This window comes from Haliotis rufescens, unplaced genomic scaffold (genome assembly GCF_023055435.1).
Source record: "Haliotis rufescens isolate VD_foot unplaced genomic scaffold, xgHalRufe1.0.p SCAF_12, whole genome shotgun sequence".
NCBI classification, from domain to species: Eukaryota; Metazoa; Mollusca; class Gastropoda; order Lepetellida; family Haliotidae; genus Haliotis; species Haliotis rufescens.
In genome coordinates, this window is record NW_025963802.1 from 14,053,331 (window position 1) to 14,073,458 (window position 20,128).

General features: G+C 40.2%; 1 protein-coding gene across 1 annotated transcript; it reads right to left on the reverse strand.

Moving 5' to 3' along the window:
* Nucleotides 1–3,679: 3,679 nt before the first annotated feature.
* LOC124142014 (nucleotide exchange factor SIL1-like) lies at nt 3,680–19,034 on the reverse strand. The gene is made up of 10 exons (XM_046510237.2): nt 18,770–19,034; nt 17,536–17,774; nt 16,356–16,460; nt 14,369–14,485; nt 12,729–12,829; nt 10,604–10,792; nt 9,199–9,320; nt 8,349–8,616; nt 6,439–6,506; nt 3,680–5,553 (listed from the first exon to the last, which is right to left on the reverse strand). The coding sequence occupies exons 2-10, from the start codon at nt 17,687–17,689 to the stop codon at nt 5,265–5,267; spliced, it is 1,413 nt and encodes a 470-aa protein (XP_046366193.2). The 5' UTR covers nt 17,690–17,774; nt 18,770–19,034; the 3' UTR covers nt 3,680–5,264.
* Nucleotides 19,035–20,128: the final 1,094 nt, after the last annotated feature.

The window sequence follows — 20,128 nt, forward strand, 5'->3', positions numbered from 1 at the left end:
AAAGTGTAAGCAACAGTCCACACCTTCAGAACGGTGATCTCACAGAAAGCTTGCTCACAAATTTTAACTGCCCAATTTGTCTTCCTCAGCTCTTGGTGCTGGGGTCCCATTCTGCTCCTGAACTTCTAGGATATACATTTCAAGTCAAATAACGCCGCACTCGGCAATATTCCAGCTATATGATGGCGGTTTGTAAATAATCGAGTCTGGACCAGACAATCCCGGGATTGACATCATAAGCAACAATCCACGCAATTGGGATACGATGACATGCATCAACCAAGTCAGCAAGCCTGACCACCTGATCCTGTTATGGTAAGCATGGGTTGCTGAAGACCTATTCTACTCCGGATCTTCACGGATCTCTCAGCTCTTGGTACTAGGGACCCATCCTGCTCCTGATTCTCCATCAGTTCCAGGACAAGTCAAATGATGATAACATGTGCAACATACAGAGCATTTTGTACAGCATTGGTAAATTGATGTTAGGCTCCACACAGAGTACCCGTGTCAGGCAACAAACATACATTTTTATGCAAATTGTGTGAGTGGCCGGTGAGGGCAGGACATGCTTTCCCTTATTTGACACCTGAGGTCATCACTGATTTTCAGTGATCCACTCACATTATTTACACAACTATTTTGCTCTTTAAGTCAAACTGATTCTGTTTCGTCGGGTAATTGAGACTGGTTATTCTCTGGCCTTGATGTTTATATTAAGGTGAGGTGAAATTGGGTTTAACGTCGCTTCCAAGATTATTGCACTTATATAGGGACGTGCATGTGCGGGAGTGTGTGTGTGTGTCTGCTTGTACTAGTCCAGACTGATGCCGATTTATAGTGCTAGCTCACTGAGATACCATCCTGCAGTTTAGCATGAATACCCCACTCAGACACAGTATACTGACTCCGAGCCGACCAGTCCTTGTTTTAGCCCCTAAATGCCGAGCGCCAGACAGGGTAACAACAAGTACCATCTTTTAACGTCTTTTGGTATGACGCGGCCGGGGATCGAACCCCGAACCTTCCGCTCTCCGGGCGGACGCTCTACCACTAGACCACGGAGGTGGTCCTGTTTATATTAAGTGTACAACCAAGATTTGTCTTGTCCTATTACATATCTATGTGTGAACATGGTTTAACACCACTTTTAGCAATATTCCAGCAATATCACGTCAGGGGGCACCAGAAACATGCTTCACACATAGTACCCATGTGGGAATCGAACCAGGTTTTCAGGATGAAGAGCAAACACTTTAACCACAAGGCTACTCCATCTATATATCTATGACATTTCCTTTGTTCAAGTATACATAGTTGATGTCAGGTTGCTTAACAATTAGATGTAAAGAGTTGAATGTATTTTTGAATTATACAATTGAAAGTAACATTAAATGATAAAAATACAAAAATCAGTCAAAATCAAATTAAATTCAAATTTGATTAAACTCTGTGGTATCAAAAGTTAAATTCAAACATTTGATATAAAAATGAACATAATAAAAAATTTAACGATGTGAAGTCAACTTAAACTGTGACACATGAACAAGCAATGGACGGAATGATGAGTTTTTGGGAATGTGAAATGTGTCGTCTAAGGGGCTGCAATTTGCTGTGCAGAGTAACATGCCTTGGACACACCAGAAACCTGTGATTGTGGGTTCGAATCCCAGTTCGTCTTGATAATGTTTAGGTCTGTCAGCACCATACTAATGCCCTTGGGTTTCGCCGAAGTGGTAAACGTCTGAGATCTGCATCACTTCAGGTTTTCCTTCCACATTAAGCTGACACGCCATGATATAACTGGAATACTGTTCAAAGCCGCATTAAACCCAACTCTCTCACTGGAATGTGAAACTTTGCAGTTAAGATGAAAGCTGAGAAACTGATTGTTCCCAGATAACAATCTCGTCTCTCAAAATATCACATTGTACATTATCATCCAAAACTAGCTTCAACACGAGATATCGCCTGTGTGAGATCGAGGAATAACTCTTAGCACTTCAATAAAATTGCATCACAAAGCTTTGCAGACCATTGTGACATCATCGGTTACCATGATGCCACACTTAAATGACATCACTTACCTTTTTGCCACTGAAGCTGGTTTTCTGTACTTTTACACTTAAGACACTAGTTTATACTGTTTACAAACAGAGTGAGTGAGTATGGTTTTATGCCGCTTTTAGCAATATTCCAGCAATATCAAGGCGGGGGACACCAGTAATGGACTTCACACACTGTACACGTCGGGAATGGAACCCGGGTCTTCAGCGTGAAGAGTGAACGCTTTAACCACTAGGCTACCCGACCGCCCCTGTTTACAAAGAGAAAATAGTTGGAAGAATAATGTTGGATGATAAATATAATCTCACTCTCGTCTCTCTTCATATCAACTATATCAACACTTACCATAAAAGTTTAAAAGTCACTGGAAAGACTCGGAGTTATACTTCTCCACAGACTCCAGAGATAATCACCATCTGCCATTATATGTCTTGGAATACTATTAGTGTAGAAAACAAGCTGGCTTTGTTCATTCATGTATCACCCTTGATATTCAATTTCACAATACCGCATTCGTTGTAATAAGCGCCGAGGGTGCTCTCAAAATTAGAAATAGGGGGCTCTTATTAGAATATAATTTTGGTGAGAAAAAAAACCAGAGTTGAAAGACTTGGTTTATGCTGACAGCCTCGAATGATATAAAAGAAAAGTCTGTGTGTATTATACACGATAGATATAGATTCGAGAATTTAATTGCCCATAATTAAGGGTGCATATAACACATGAGTGCGTATTATACACGAATAAATAAGTCTTGTGTACATTGATTAATTGGAAAGGGTGCTAATTGGGATTGTTCACAAGCCAATATATATGCAAATATCGCCATAGGCGCTTATTAGAGCAGGGCACTTATTACTCTTCAAATGAGTGAGTTGGGTTTAACACCACTTTGAACAGTATTCCAGTCATATCACAGCGTGTTAGATTTAATGTGGTCGGAAAGCCCGAAGTGATGCAGGTCTCACACGTTTACCACTTCGGTGAAACCACGAGCACGGGTATGGTGCTCTACAGACCTAGAAACATAATCGGGGCGAACTGTGATTCGAACCCACAATCATGCCCAGGGGATGCAACTCTGCACAGCGAATTGCGGCACCTGAGACGGCTGGGCCTCCTTTGCCCACTCCTGAATGAAGTGCAACATCAATACAATAAACAATTGATTCTGATCATTCACATGTGAACAGAGTGAGTGAGTTGGGTTTAAATGAAAACTTAAAGACTGAGTGAAGACAATCTGACAGATCTAAGTACATATTTCAATTTTTTAAGTAGTGTCCATCATTCCAACATTCATACTCTAAAAATAGGTCTGGGTCAGGCAAAGAAGTAATTGAAAGTGTAAGCAACAGTCCACACCTTCAGAACGATGATCTCACAGTAAGCTTGCTCATATATTTTACTGGGGACCCATTCTGTTCCGGAATCTCCATCAGTTCCAGGATACACATTTCAAATCAAATAATGTTTGTTTGTTGTTTAACGCCGCATTCAGCAATATTCCAGCTGTATGATGGCGGTCTGTAAATAATCAAGTCTTGACCAGACAATCCAGTGATTGTCATCATGAGCATCGATCCACGCATTTGGCATACGATGACATGCTTCAACCAAGTCAGCAAGCCTGACCATCCGATCCCGTTAGTGGCCTCTTACAAACAAGCATAGTAGCCTTTTATTGCAAGCATGGGTTGCTGAAGACCGATTCTACAAGTCAAATAATGAAAACATGTGCAACATACAGAACATACATATTTGCACTCAATGAGTTTCGCAGGGGATATTTTTAAGCCTATTTTTAATCTACCAATATTTGCATATACAATGCAATGTTTCGTTTCACAAAAACCCTGGGATTACAGTCTGCCTATCTAGTTGTTTCATGGTTGACTAATGGTCATTCCAGGTTTGCAAGTACATGTACATTTATTGAAAGAAAAATTAAGGAATTGTTCAGACCCCAAACATATTCTCATCAAAACAAAAAAATTCAAATCGAACCTTGGCAGCATGGACAAAACTTATCCCACCCATGCATGCCCAAACATAAGACCAGAACTCTGGAACACAATCACACATATTTCTTGTTGATTCTGGTGTTCTTTGTCTCTGATGGCTGATCAAATAATATGCTGTTCATTTTTACACATAAAACAGTTCACACTTTCCTAAAAAGAATAATACCAAAATAATTGCTAGGTTATTATGCCATCTGCAAGCAAATTGAGATCTGCTTGGAGGCTGATATTCGGTCCAGAGTCTGGAGCAAATGTTAGTAAAATATTCCAAACTGGAATTAAACAATTCCAATTAATGCTGTTATGGCTTTGTGTCTTCTATTTCACTGATCAGGACCACAAAACAGGAAGAGGTTTGAAAATTTATTTTGATGATTATTGCCTTGAGTGCAATGTTAAATTTTAATGTCAAAATTCCTCTAACTTTAGGAAAATATAATCTTTTAAAAAAATCCCAATTTAGAACAAATTAATGATTAAGGAAGAGAATATATGGATGTCAACTTCTTCTTGTGTTCGTCATAATAAAGAAGTTGACATCCATATATTCTCTTCCTTATGTGTATCACTTCTAAATGCCTTTTAAATACCTCAAACTAATGATTTTCCCCAATTTTTCTGCTAGGGGAAGTTAGTTTGGAATCCTAGATAAATCCCTGTGTTTGGAACCCTTTGTTTGCCCAGGGTTACACTCACAAAGCTACTGTAGCTCTATGACTATTTAACTCCAATACACAGGCAGAGAAATATGCATTGTGTTATGAAGGTGTTACTCAAACATTACACCACAAACTCAAACATTACACCACAAACAATTCAGATACAATCTGATTGATCCATGCATCAAACTGTGCACTCATTCATACTTCACAGTCAGGCACACCATCTTAATTCACTGGTTTACAAAGTAGTTTGAGAAAATTTCTGATCCTGGTGGGAAGAATATTAAAAAACAAAGACATGTCAGATTACTTTTCTTGATCTTTAAACTTGCTGTTTAGCCAAAATTGTAGAAAACCATTGTGCAAAACCTTTTCCCTATGGTAAATCTCCAAGAACCAGAGATGTTCAAAGTTCATCCAAGACTTGAATAGTTGACAATATAGTGGTAAAATGTAATCATCTCCGTCTTCAATATCCTCCCCATGTCCGATCTCAAAGAACCGGAGACATTCAAAGTTCATCCCTGACTTTAACAGTAGACAACATGGTGGTCACCAGCTGAACCAGTCCAGTAAAATAATCATCACCGTCGTCCTTCTCATCCCGGGCCAGAGCCTTATACTCGCTCTTCAGCTGTTCCAGGTCGGTGACGGCAGAGGTGAAGGTCTGCCGACACTCGGACACGAGGGTGATCATGGCGTGGAGCACCTTCTCTCTGGCATCATGGTCGGGGGCAGTCAGTAGCTGGGGTACCAGCTCACACCACCCACTCTCCCTCATGGAGGACTTGAGGTTGAACCTGAAGAGCAACAGCAATATCTCAGAAAGGAACCAGCAAGTAAATATTCTCGGAGGGGGATGTGGGACTGTCGCTTTTTATCAAATACACATTTTTTTCCAAGACATCCAAAAATATTTTATTATTTTTTATTTTATAACAGGAATATTTTTATACAAACAAGTAAGTATTTATGGAAAGTGCAACCAGTAGAGCAGGACATGCTTACCTTCGTGAACACATGGTATGATCACAGATTTTCAGTGATGCATCCATATAATTTTCATCACTAATTTGCCTTTTACGCTCAATGAGATCTGTTTCGGCACATAATCGAGAATGATGATCTCTGGCACAGACATTATATTTTTAGACCGGAGGCAAAGTTAGTAGTTTCCACTATTGCAATCATTTAAAAAAGAAAATCGAAGCCACCCTTGATCAAACGTCATGATCAGTCCTTGTGTGTAGGATTACATGACTCACATACTTCATCCAACATTAAGACCCCGGACCTTTCCTGGTGTACTGATGCTTCACCTGACCACATCAGAGGTGTAGATAACAACAGAATCAGGAATTTGAGACAAGGTATGGAAAAGTCTAACCAATTCCTGTTGTTTTTTTGTTTTGTTTGTTGTTTGACACCGCACTCAGCAATATTCCAGCTATATGACGGCGGTCTGTAAACAATCTAGTCTGGACCAGACAGTCCAGTGATTGACATCATGAGCATCGATCCACGCAATTGGGATACGATGACATGCATCAACCAAGTCAGCGAGCTTGACCACCCGATCCCGTTAGTTGCCGCTTTTTAAGGCAGGCATGGGTTCTTGAAGACCTATTCTACCCCGGAACTTCATGGGTCCAACTCCTAGTGATGTGAGACTGAGAGGAACTCACTGTCTATATTGCTTCAGTCTCTCAACGTCAACACTGTTCTCATCTTGTGTATACTTCTCACTCAACTCCTGAAACAGAAACATCACAATGTCATTAAGATCAGACGTTCTACTCCAATACGACAACTCTCAGCTTGAAGATCTAAGGACATCTCGATGGGATTTCGTGTCAGGTGACCCTGTGCCTGAGCCTTAATAACTGTCAGAGCTAAAATGATCATCGTCAATGATTACAAGTGAGAGAGTATATTTTTACACTGCTTTTAGCAATATTCCAGCAATATCACGGCGGGGGACACCAGAATGGGCTTCACACATTATACCCATGTCAGGAATCAAACCCGGGTCTTCGGTGTGACGAGTGAACGTTTTAACCACTTGGCTACCTGACTGCCCCCTATGATTACAATCATGACAGTATTGTCAGTAGAATAGTGCTTAGACACTGCATGCTCAGTCAACTCCCACTGTCAGTGAGTTAGTGAGTGAGTTTGGTTTTACGCCGCTTTTAGCAATATTCCAGCAATATCACAGCGGGGGACACCAGAAATGGGCTTCACACATTGTACCCATGTTGGGAATCAAACCCGGGCTTTCGGTGTTACGGGCGAACGCTTTAACCACTAGGCTCCCCGACCGCCCCCAACTCCCACTGTGTCTGATGGGACCAATTAATAGTTATGAGTAGTCAGAAATATTCAAGATATGTCATGGATTCCTCTAAATAATCAAATCTGTGACAGACAACAGTTTGGTTAATAGTATATGGGTACAATGATACAAATTGTTAAAACTTTATTCACATTTTGCAGTGGACAACATCACGGTGGCATGCGAAACATAGGACCAGACAAACCAGCGTTCTGTTTGTTTGTTTGTTGTTTAACGCCGCACTCAGCAATATTTCAGCTTTTATGATGGCAGTCTGTAAATAATTGAGTCTGGACCAGACAATCCAGTGATTGATATCATGAGCATTGATCCACACAATTGGGATATAATGACATGCATCAACCAAGTCAGTGAGTCTGATCACCCGATCCTGTTAGATGCCTCTGACGAGAGACATGGGTTGCTCAAGACCTATTCTAACCCGGATCTTCACAAGAGTGAGTGAGTGAGTTTGGTTTAACGCCGCTTTTAACAGTATTCCAGTTATATCGCGGCTTGTCAGCTAAATGTGGGAGGAAAGCCCAAAGTGATGCAGGTCTCAGACGTTTACCACTTCAGTGAAACCCACGAGCACGGGTATGGTGCTGACAAACCTAGAAACATAATCGGGGCGAACCGGGATTCGAACCCACAATCAAAGGTTTCTGGCGTGCCCAAGGGACGCAACTCTGCACAGCGAATCGCGGCGCCTAAGACGACTGGGCCACCCATGCCCCCGATCTTCACGAGAATCTCCATGAGGCACAAGCATGGAGTTCAGGGAATCTAGTATGAAGTATCGGGGAACTACTCTGTATTGGAATCACATGGCGAAGAAGTATGAGGTACTGTGAGGTATTGTGGTCCTCTTCTGACATAGAATCTCCCCAGGGGATTGGTGTGCCATCATTCTGTGCTGCAATACCCAGGGAGGACGAGCACAGGACGCTGGGAGTGAGTGAGTGAGTGAGTGAGTATGGTTTTACGCCGCTTTTAGCAATATTCCAGCAATATCACGGCGGGGGACACCAGAAATGGGCTTCACACATTGTACCCATGTCGGGATTCGAACCCGGGTCTTCGGCGTGACGAGCGAACGCCTTAACCACTAGGCTACCCGACCGCCCCAGGACGCTGGGAATGCAACCAGGCATAAAATACCAAGGGGTGACAAAATTGGGGAAAAATAAAAATATCGCTACCGGGTATATAGGGATAAGAGTACAGCAATAGTTGACTGAATATGGAAAATCTCCTCACCTTCTCTACCAGCAGGTCATTGAGAAATGTCAGAGCCTTTATCTGAAGCTTCTGAGCATTCATGCTGGAATCTTCGAAGAACTTCTTTAGTGCAGCAAGTCCCCCTAGCTCCAGGAACTTCTTCTGGGCATATGGGAAGTGTCTGGCAAGGGAGGACAGCGCAAACAGCGTCTTCTTCTGCAGGGTGGTGGACGACGTAATGGACAACATCTTGATCAGTTGATGCATAGCGCCATGTTCCATAGCAGATATTTGAACCTTGGGGTTGCTGAGGACAAATAATTATAGCCTTAACACACTGCGGTAATACAGCTAAACATGCACATACTTAGTAAAATCTAAATATTTTTTACATTTTATACTTATCCTGCATTACTCCTTAATGCATTTACTTCTTCTGTCTGTCAAGGCAGTGAGTTGGGTTTATCAATATCTAAGTCCTAATAGGGCATATGAGCTTAGCGATGCAGGTTATGTTTGCCATGTTGACCAGCAGATCCTGGTTTAGTAGGGGATGTAACTCTGCACAGGGCGATGTTGTGCATTAGTCTACTGAGCTATGAGTAACCAAATTTATAACCACTGTGGCCAATGCCACCTGCTGCTGTCTAAGGAACTGTTCCAATGATTTAGGACAATCTTGTTATTAGTTGAAATAGAAGTAACAAAAATTTGAAATAAATTAAATAATCCTCTACCCTGAGACTACTAAATTGTGCTGAGGACAAGTATAAATCCAATGATGGTAGTCCTCATTGACTAGTGGCATTTGAGGGCTGCAATTCTGAACCAGTTCTCAATGCTACAAATTGGAACTAAACAAAACTAACAGAAAATGTTTGGACAGTACCTCTGTAGTGCCGAGCCGAGGACGAGGGCTGCCTCCGCCTGGATCCTGTCACTGGTGTCATTGAGACTGGAAACAAGGAGCGACATGCCGCCCATGGCGCTGAACAGCTGGGCGTTGTCAATCTGGGGAATAAACGATGGTAGGTCTAATACACCATTCCTGTTTGGGGGGGAGCAAATGAATTTTGAAGACCACAGTCAGCAGGATTCCACCTATATCAAGAGAGTCTGTAAATACATGAGTCTGGTCCAGGCAATCCAGTGATCTATTTAGTTGACTCTTTTGACAAGCATAGGTTGCATGGGATCAGTATTAATCAGGAATCTCATGGGGTCCGATACATCTAAACATGACGACAAACGAACTAGTAAAACTAACTTTTGTCTATGGAACCGGGGATCTAATTTGCTTGAGAACATGATATTTAGAACTGTTTTAAACAGTATTGAAGTTGTATCACAAAGTTCAAGTATAGTGAGTGAGTGAGTTGGGTTTAACACTGCTTTGAACAGTATTCCAGTTATATCACGGTATGTCAGCTTAATGTGGGAGGAAAGCCAAAGTGATGCAGATCTCAGACGTAAACCGCTTTGGCAAAATCCACAAGCCTAGGTATGATGCTGACAAACCTGGAGACATAACTGGGACGAATCAGGATTCAAACCTGAGATCATAGGTTTCTGGCTGTGCACAAGGGATGCATCTGTGCACAGCGAATTGTGGCGTCTTAGATGACTGGGCCACTCACCAAGTACAACCATAATGTGGAAGGAAAGACAAAAATGTAGCAGGCCCTTATTACTTTAGTCAAACCCTCAGGAATGTATGAGGTGCTGACAAAACAAGGCCCATAAACGGCACAAATCAAGGATCTTAATTGGCAAAGATCAAGGATCATAATCGACATAGTCCAAGGATCATAGTTGGCAAAGATCAAGGGTCATAACCAACACAGTCCAAGGATCATAATTGGCAAAGATCAAGGATCATAATCAACACAGTCCAAGGATCATAATTGGCAAAATTCTAGGATTGTAAACGGAACACAATCCAAGGATCATAATTGGCAAAGATCAAGGATCATAATCAACACAGTCCAAGGATCATAATTGGCAAAATTCTAGGATTGTAAACGGAACACAATCCAAGGATCATAACTGTCACAAGCCAAGGAACGCAACTAGCACAACCAAGCATGATAATTGATGCAAATCAGGGATACCATCCAAGAAAAGCAGGTCATTAAGGAAAAGCTATACACTGAACATTACATTTCACAAAGCTTTATTACATTCAGTTAATGTTAAAGTATGGGATTTTCAGTGTTAGTGCTGAGTATAGTAAAAACTGATAACTAAGCAGAACTGTGGATGGTACTGTTGTGTAGATGGTACAGTGGTCCTACCTTATGTAGATGATACTCAAGTTCTGTCAGAACATTCTGCTTGGCATCATTGTCTGAACCGACTTTCTTGAAGCGTTCCAACAGATCGCTGATTATCTCACTGTCAGTTTTCATGGCGATGTTCATCTCCTCAAAGTCCTTCTTTAAATCATCGTATGACTTGAACTTCTTCTTAGCCTCGGCTGCTGACTGTGAGTCAATGCAACATACAGTAGTGAAGGAAAAAAGGCACATGGGGGTCTTTCTGATTCATTAAGACAAATAGTCAAAAGGCAAGAGCAGCTCACTTACATTTGTATTGAATATTTGTAACATATGTTTTGAAGGTCATTATTACAGGGTCATGCAGATACAAGCAGATGTCTTGATACAACAAAACATCAAGACTATTTCATATTAAAATAAGGGTTACCGTATTCGACATAATAAGCGCCCAGGGCGCTCTCAAAATTAGAAATAGGGGGCTCTTATTAGAATATTATTTTGGTGAAAAAAAAACCGGAGTTGAGAGATAAATTTCTTGGTTTATGCTGACAGCCTGAAATGTTTATGTATTATTTGCCCATAATTTAGGGTGCATATAACACACGAGTGCATATTATTCGCGATCAATCGGAAGTGGTGCCAATTGGGATTGTTCACTAGCCAATATATTAGCAAATATCGCCGTGGGCGCTTATTAGAGCGGGGCGCTTATTACGTTGAATACGGTATTTGAAATTCTGTTCTTTGAGCATGCTCATCAATCGCTATGTGTCTGTGCTGTTAACTTGGGTGAAAGTATATTTAGGCTTCATATCGGGGCATTCGTGACCAACTCGGATTATTCCCGGACAAGCCGAATAGCGACATGCCCCTATCATAGCCATTTTTGCGACCGGGTTCCATCTTAGCGCAAACGGGCATACCTAAAAACAACTGTCAACTCGTTGTGTAATGGTTCACATATATTTCCCCATATATTATATATATTTCAGATGCAATTTAAAGCAAATCTCGACATGCGGAATTATACAGTATGATAGAACACATTTAACTGTGTCTTGGATATATTTTTAGATGCATGACATATGTAAAATCAAAAATTATTTCTGAGAGATTCTTTGACAAAGAACTTGAAATCATATGTGCATTCTGATTGGTTTGTCGTATTTTCGCACTAGCAGGTTCTTCTTGCAGGTTACGGAAAGGGGCAAGTGGTGACAAATGCATATCTAACTTCAAATTGTTAGGTCATTTTAGGTAGAAACTCTTGTTACAATTGTTCTGCTAACTGTCAGTAGCAGCCAGTAGAAAGGTAGAAAGATTTCAAGTGCTATCGTGGCCAGATTTGAACCAGTCAACAGCTGTGAGTGGAGCTGTCCAGAATAGTTTCGTACTAAAATTTGAGTTATCCACCCTTGCTTTGTGCATGAACGCAGCTTAAAGGGCAAGTTCACATGGAAATGAACCTAATTTTCTTGTACTTTTTCCACAATAAAAGTGTTAACCTAGAAGTGTCATAGACAAAAATAAAAAAATATCACAATTAATCAACATATGTTTTGCATTAAGACGATTTATATTTTTCACATTTACCAAGTGTTCTATTTCCATAACAAAAACACCATGGCTTATGCCCCTTGCAATATGACGTCATTGGTGCCAATTGATAAACATTATGACGTCATCATGCTTTGTTAGAGCCGCTTCACGTGGTGTAGGTACAGGTGTGTGATTCTAGCGTCTCAGAAGCCAGCCAGCATAGTGTTATGCTGAGTCACCACTGCGCCGGAGTGTGTCGTAGGCCATGTTGTTTTACCGAAAACTTGTACTTGATATCTTTTGCGTTCTGAATAGACAGGGACCCAGTTGAATTGGCACCAATTATTTCATAATCTAAGGGAGATAACTCAGGCATGTTTAGCTCGAAAAACGAAGGCCTCATAACGGCATATCATTTTCACACTATTGTGAGCTTCCTACCTTCACTGTGAAAAAAATGAGTGTATATTTTCAAACACAGATACTAACTAATTCTAAAATTGCGTTTTGTTTAGGAAAAGAAAGAAGGTAATTTTTGCGTGCACTTCCCCTTTAAGCATTCTAGTAGTTCTAGAAGGGAAAGTTTCTGAAGAGCTAGTACCTTGGGATCCTGGCCGCTGGTGTCGGCGTGAGATTTGAAGTCCTTCAGTGCACGCTTCAACTCGTCTCGGGTAAACGACTTCTTGTCGGTGTTCACAATGCCTGAATAAACAAATCACATGCCTGTACTGAGGGTGACAGCCATCTGGACAGTTCTATTCTTAACAAACATGTATCATTTCGGGAGAGAATTTCATTTTATTTCTCTCAAGCAGATATAAAGTGTTTTCCATGTAAGGGAGATTTACTGTGCTGAAGGGGCGGTCGGGTAGCCTAGTGGTTAAAGCGTTCCCTTGTCACGCCGAAGATCCGGGTTCGAATCCCGACATAGGTACAATGTGTGAAGCCAATTTCTGGTGTCCCCCGCCGTGATATTGCTGGAATATTGCTAAAAGCGGCGTAAAACTATACTCACTCACTCGCTCACTACTGTGCTGGAGAACCTGGGAATCAGAGACAGATATAACCATTATGGTTTGGGCTTCAAAAGCTCCTAACAGTGATAGCCTTTCACGGAATACTATTGCCGCCACCAGTCACAGCTCCCCACTGTGCTAGTCAACCTACAACCATGCGTGGAGTTGAACTGGCAACCGGCAGGCCGTAATGTTTATATTCTAGTGATGACTGCAGTAGCTTCCAATACTTTTTCCCCAGTAAAATTATGTTTGTTTGTCCATGCCTACTTTGATGCTTTTGTTAGTCTGCAATCTCGAACCAATCTGATTAAGCAAACAAATGTAATTTCATCTTTCCCAAATCCCATACATCCACAAAAATACAAGTGACAACATATTTCAAGATTCTTGAAATGGCCACTTGCACTTGTGTTTTCATGTGCTGGTTCGGAGCTTGTGGGCTTCATAAGCAAAGGGAGATAATCTGACAACTACACTAGAGTTGCCTCCCTTTGATCATACCGCTACCTTGAGTATTACACCAAATTGAACACATATGAATGATAATGATTTCACAACGACCAATGCTTATAATGAAGCAGGGATACAGATAAGATCCGTATTTGCGTTGAATACGCCCCAAAACTATTCAAAACCCAATTACTTTCAATTACCTTGCGTACAGAAACATATGCATTAAATGAAAAACTCAATTGTTTAAAAACAGCACACGTATAATACCCAATGAAGCTTTTTCAGCGTGCGTACATCGGAGCTAATTTCCTGAACACAATTACGAGCTAATTTACTTTCCGAGTCAAACCTATATTTAGAACAATTATATACAGCTAAAACATTATTTCATTTTTTTTAAAACTCAAAATGCTTACTCATTTTGGGCAAAACCCATTTGAGTGATGAATAGATGAGTGAAAAAATATTGTTTACCCAATTAAAATAATAACCCAATTAAAATAGAAACCTTCGAGTAAAAACTCAATTTCTCAAAACGTTATCGGGAGCTCTGATGAAGTGATCCATACCTTCTCTGAAGCCAAGCGGGGCGGTCAGGTAGCCTGACGGTTAAAGCGTTAGCTCGTCATGCCGAAGACCCGGGTTCGATTCCCGACATGGGTACAATGTGTGAAGCCCATTACTGGTGTCCATAGACATGATATTGCTGGAATATTGCTAAAAGCGGAGTAAAACCGTACTCACTCACTGAAGCCAAGCTCGTTCCTACCTTGATGAGATCCGGCCTGCCAGAATTTATTTCCACTGTCATCCTCGTTAAGTTTGGCTTCCGTCAAACCGGTCTGAAAGTTCATCCTGACATGGAGCCCCTTTGGTATGGCCTGACCTGAGGAGAGGTTGAAGGGAAAAATTGCAATACACTTTGTTCCATTTTTTAGTTGTATTATGGCATGTCAGATTTGGAGGATCTATCACAATTACTATGTCTGAGTGGGGTATTCATGTTAACCTGCAGCATGGTATCTAGTCGTGGTAGGACGATACACGATGCATCAGTGGATTGTGATTTTTTACTTCTCGATACAAGTCGCATACTTAGTAAAAAATATCGATTCTGACCTTGAATGTTTGTTTTGATAACTGCTCCACTAAACACTAATCAGTACTGCAAGTTAATCATGTTAATAGTGAAAACATACATATTTTCATTTGTTGTGCCATACTTCACACTGCCAACTGTAAATCATCCGTATGATGTATTTGGCCATCCTCTCTATGGAAAAATGGCTTACGCACCACATGCACATGCAAGTATCGTGATACATATCGATCGTGAGTAAGGTATCGTGATACATATCGGATCGCACAGTTGGTGTGTTGGTGCATTTGTGCAAACAGAATTCATTCAATTATAACTAATAAGAATCTATAAAAAAAACTATACATCAACCAATCTGAAACCCATTGTCTTGTTACATATCACATAAATGTTTCAGATTCCTAGGACATGAGAGTTCCTGGAAGTGTGAACGTAGGTGTGTCTCCTCAGTCAGCAATATTCCAGTGACATTACAACGGTCGGGACCAAACAGCCAGGGTCGATATCATGAGTACTGTCATCATCTTCCCCATTTCGTGATTTCAATTCGATTAGGCATAAACTCGTTAGTCCAGCCAAAACATAACTCCATAATTCCAGCCTAGTTCAGCAAGGGTAGAAACTGGACTTTTACAGTCAGTTAACTCCTTTGCCTTGGGAAGATGAACTGTCCCACACCGTTGGAGTGGAAGAAAGACCATGCATTCCTCTCTCGGCAAGAACAAATTACAGGGAACCATTTTTACTATGAATTTCGACAGGTAATAAAACACTCTAGCAGATAAATCTTTAAGATTTTCCACAATTTCATTTGTTTTCAATTTTTCCCAAAACACAAATATTTTTGTGTTGACATCATCATGATCATGAGGGGAGATGGGATTCCAAATTATTGCACTTTTATCCCAACAAGCATGCAAGTGTGTGTATGTGGCTTCACGTACTTGTCCAGACTTTATAGTGCTAGCCCACTGAGATACAATGCTGCAGGTTAACATGAACACACCACCCAGACACAGTATACATATATCTATTGGGATTTTAGTATTCATAAGATTTCTATTTTCGTATTGATGTGGTTTGATTTTTGAAATTGATAAAATTTCTTTGCTCTTACGTTTAGATACATTCGAGTAGTTGACCATGTTTCAGAAATAGCGTTTGGCTTTTGCTATTTGCATCTCTTGGCTTTAGGAGATCTATGACAGATAGTTGATATAACTGCAATTCATGTTTTAGAAGTCTGATGGCAGTCACAGGATAGATATAATTGTCACACATAAATATGTCACCAAAAATGTCTTTGTATCTTGTCAACTCAAAATGATAGGTGAAGGGTCACCGAGGTGTGTAGGGTGTCAAACATGAACATACGCCAACAAGCGTCAATAGATCTCAGCATGTTGACAATGTGATAAACATTTGAAGAACATGTTGTTTATAATTGTTGTTTCGAAAGACTATTAAAATCAACGAACAGTGCAAGATTAGAGATGATGGAAAAAGCTACCAAAAGCAATGCCTGAGTGCAACCATTGGTTCAGCCCTGAGTCCAGATACAGCTGAACTTCACTCCTAGACATTGAAATTGCGATGTTTTATGTCGTATTATCTGCATGAGCTTTCAATTGTGATGCTAAGTACAATGAAATGCTACCTTTTTTAACGGTTTGCCATTCTTTTGTTGGATAGAAGACATCATATTCCTTTTCCGTCTTTTCTCCTTCGTCCTCTCCGTTTTCATCTATGGATATTATTCCATCTGAAACACATGCAATAGTATTAAAAGTCCAGTCTCACATTGATGTACAAACATGCTAAAGGAAAGTCCATACTCTAAGCCATTGTCCCAGTCATAGAGTAGCGCCAATAGTCAAGCCATGATGATATCACCGAATTTTACAAATATTTTTCAAATTTTTGATGTTCATAACAAACTAGCTGCTGAAGTTGAACAGAATTCTGGACCAGGAATACAACTACATCCTGATATTACAGTGATCTTCCTGTTCTTGTTAGCAGAGGATATTATACCAATTTCTGATACCATAGATGGACTTCAGAAGCATATTGTATTATAATGATTATGATTTAGACGTCAATTTGGATAAAACTAAGGTGGTTGTTTTAAAGAGGAGGGTGTCCGACATTTGGTTTTACAAAGGTCTAAAGTTGGAGTGTGTATCTTCCTAAAAGTATTTGGGCGTCACTTTTACGAGAAGCCTGTCCTGGTGAAGTCATTTTGTCTAATGCTGGTTTACAAGGGAAATATGCAATGTTTGTAATTTTAAAGTCATTGACAAAATTACATCCTCTTCGACATGACTTATAATGCTTATATTTTAAATATTTGATATGAAAATGTTGCTCTATGGTTCCGAAGTCTGGGGTCTACACCAGAATGATGAAATAGAAACTATACATACATTGGCATGCAAGTGCTTTCTCAGAGTCAAATAGTCAACACCCAACAACATGGTTCGAGGTGAATGTGGGCGTTATCCTTCATATCTATATACCTCTGGTCAACCAATAAGAATGAAGGATTCTAAAATATTCATGGTAGAATGTCAAATAACAGTCTTTTCCACAATCAATTTGGGAAACTTACAATCAATCAATGTAGTGAGTGAGTGAGTATGATTTTAGCAATATTCCAGGAATATCACGACGGGGGACACCAGAAATGGGCTTCACACATTGTACCCATGTCGGGAATCGAACCCGGGTCTTCGGCGTGACGAGCGAATGCTTTACCACTAGGCTACCCGACCACCCCATCAATCAATGTAACTGATGAATCATCGACTATAATCACTGATAGAAGTAATAAATACCATTGTCCTCCTCTTCCGTCTCCACGACTGTAAGTGCCCCCTCTCTGCCTGGGGGGGTCTCGCTGTGCACACACAGGCTGTAGAAGGCACATCCCAGGAACAGCATCAGCACCATCAGGTTGACTACCTTGATGCTTTGCAGCAGCATCGTCATTGGGTAGGATATGTGGAGTTATGTCACTGATGGGGGAAGCTGTATTGAATGTCACTGATGGGGGAGCGTAAATAGACTGATGTCACTGAAAAGATAAAGCAAAATATTAGTTTATCAGTTTTGGGTTCATTAACAAAATCACAAGAGAGACAAATACTGACAAAAATGGCAGTCTCAATCATGATAATTACAACAGGTGTGTGTTTGTTGGTTGTTTAAAGCTGCATGCAGTAATACTCCAGCTTTTGACGACATTCTGTAAATAACTGAGTCTAGGTCAGAATATCCAGTGATTGATATTATGATTAATGCCATTGGGGTATGCTGACACGCCACCAACCAAGTCATCGAGCTTGACCACCCAATTAGTTTGGTCGCCTCTTACAACCAGCATAGATTGCTGGAGACCAATTTAAACCCTGAATCCCCACCGGTTAATATAAGGGTAACGCTATTTTTCAGGGCATTATCATTTGCAGAAGCGTGAGGTCTTCCATTAACTGCCCGATGAAGGAAACAACAATATCGGTTTTGAAACATTTAGTGCAATCAACACGAATGTCACTGACCCACTTTTACAAATATGGAAACGTCATAGAACAAACCTGATGTCACTATTGAACTATAGTCACTATTGACGTCACCTATTCCTATGATGTCACCTAACAATGGGCGTGATGATAGCCCGTTGTCAAGCAATATGAGGGCATTATCAAGTTACAGTGGCCCGCTCATTTCTGATAACATGCAGGCGGTTTAATGATAATTCTATCCATTTTAGCTATAATATATATTTATTAGGCCATGACAGAAAAATAAACTAAATAACCATTTTCACAAAGAGGACATACTGGCAACATCACAATTTTAAAACGAATATCATGGTATCTTTAATACAGTACTGGTTTTATAGGTGGTATTGTACGGGTTATTTTATTCAGTGGGTTTAATTCCGAGACAAAAGACATTATTTCGACAAATACGGTGAACGCTAAACATCAAATACCGAGCTTCCGAATCAGTACTAGCATTCCAAGACACTCCTATTTTGATTAAACAACACGTACTAAAGGTACTTACATCAAGATGACCATGCAGTGGCGCCGTTTGTGTTTTGAATCTCACAGGGAGACTACAGGCAATATTTGAAACGTTCACAGGAAATCACTTTGTCGGACAGAAACGTCGTCTATAATGTGTGCATTACTATCCGGGGCAAACTAGTTTGTCAGTTCTCGCAGGTAACTGTTACGTGGAGTTACAATGTTTGGTTTTGTTGTTGAACATCGAGGGTTTGCATCAGATTTTCCACGAGTTCGACTTGGCGGATCCACGTTTCGCCACGTCAGCCATTAATATTTTCGATAAATATAAAAGCTGTCAGCATTTCCGAAAAAGGATCACGAAACAGTTCATTGACACGATATAAATGTGAAGTATATGATGCAGATAATCATTCACAACTCATATATTTCCATTTGCAAGTGTATTGTGTGGAATCAAAGTGAAATTGTCGAGTGAAGCGAAAATTGCTTTGTTCTATTTCGTTATAGTTTTGTTTGAAGTCTTTTACATTTTCATAGCGGGAGCTATTTTTAGCTATAGGAAAACACCAGCTTTATTTTTAGAAAGAATGCTTTTTCATGTTATTGATCACTGTTGCAGGCCGCTGAGTTGACGCTGGTCTCTCTCATTATGTCCAATAATAAATGTTCCACAGGAACAAATGTTAGCAGAGAACTCATTAACTAGTTAAATCTATTCCTGTTCCGACTATATTCTCAACGGAACTGTTTGTTTGTTTGTTGTTTAACGCCCCACTCAGCAATATTCCAGCAAAATGACGGCGGTCTGTAAATAATCGAGTCTGGACCAGACAATGCAGTGATTGACATCATGTGCATAGATCCACACAATTGGGATACGATGACATGCATCAACCAAGTCAGCGAGCCTGACCACCCGATCCCGTTAGTCGCCTCTTAACACAAGCATATTATAGTTTTTTTACAGCATGGGTTGCTGAAGATCTTCGACCTATTCTACCCCGGATCTTCACGGGTCGTACCATATAGAACATACATGTACTTGATATATTGTTAGCTTCAAAAATAAAATGCCAAATTCATTTAAACAGAAGCTACTCATCGTGGGTTAACGGGCATAACATATACGTATAGTATATTAATATCTTCACAACATATGAATGATGCTAGTCTATAGTAATTGGCTATGACTTTTAGTGATAAATCTAAATAGTGTATATATATAGATCACAATATATCGTGTTAAATAAATTATAAATTATATGTTGTGATATTGAAATATCTTCGTTCAATCTATCAAAATATGACTGAAACGAGGAACAGTGAATGCTGTCATCCGATGCAGTGAATAAATATTATAGTATTTGCAAGGTTATGCAATCAAATATTTTGT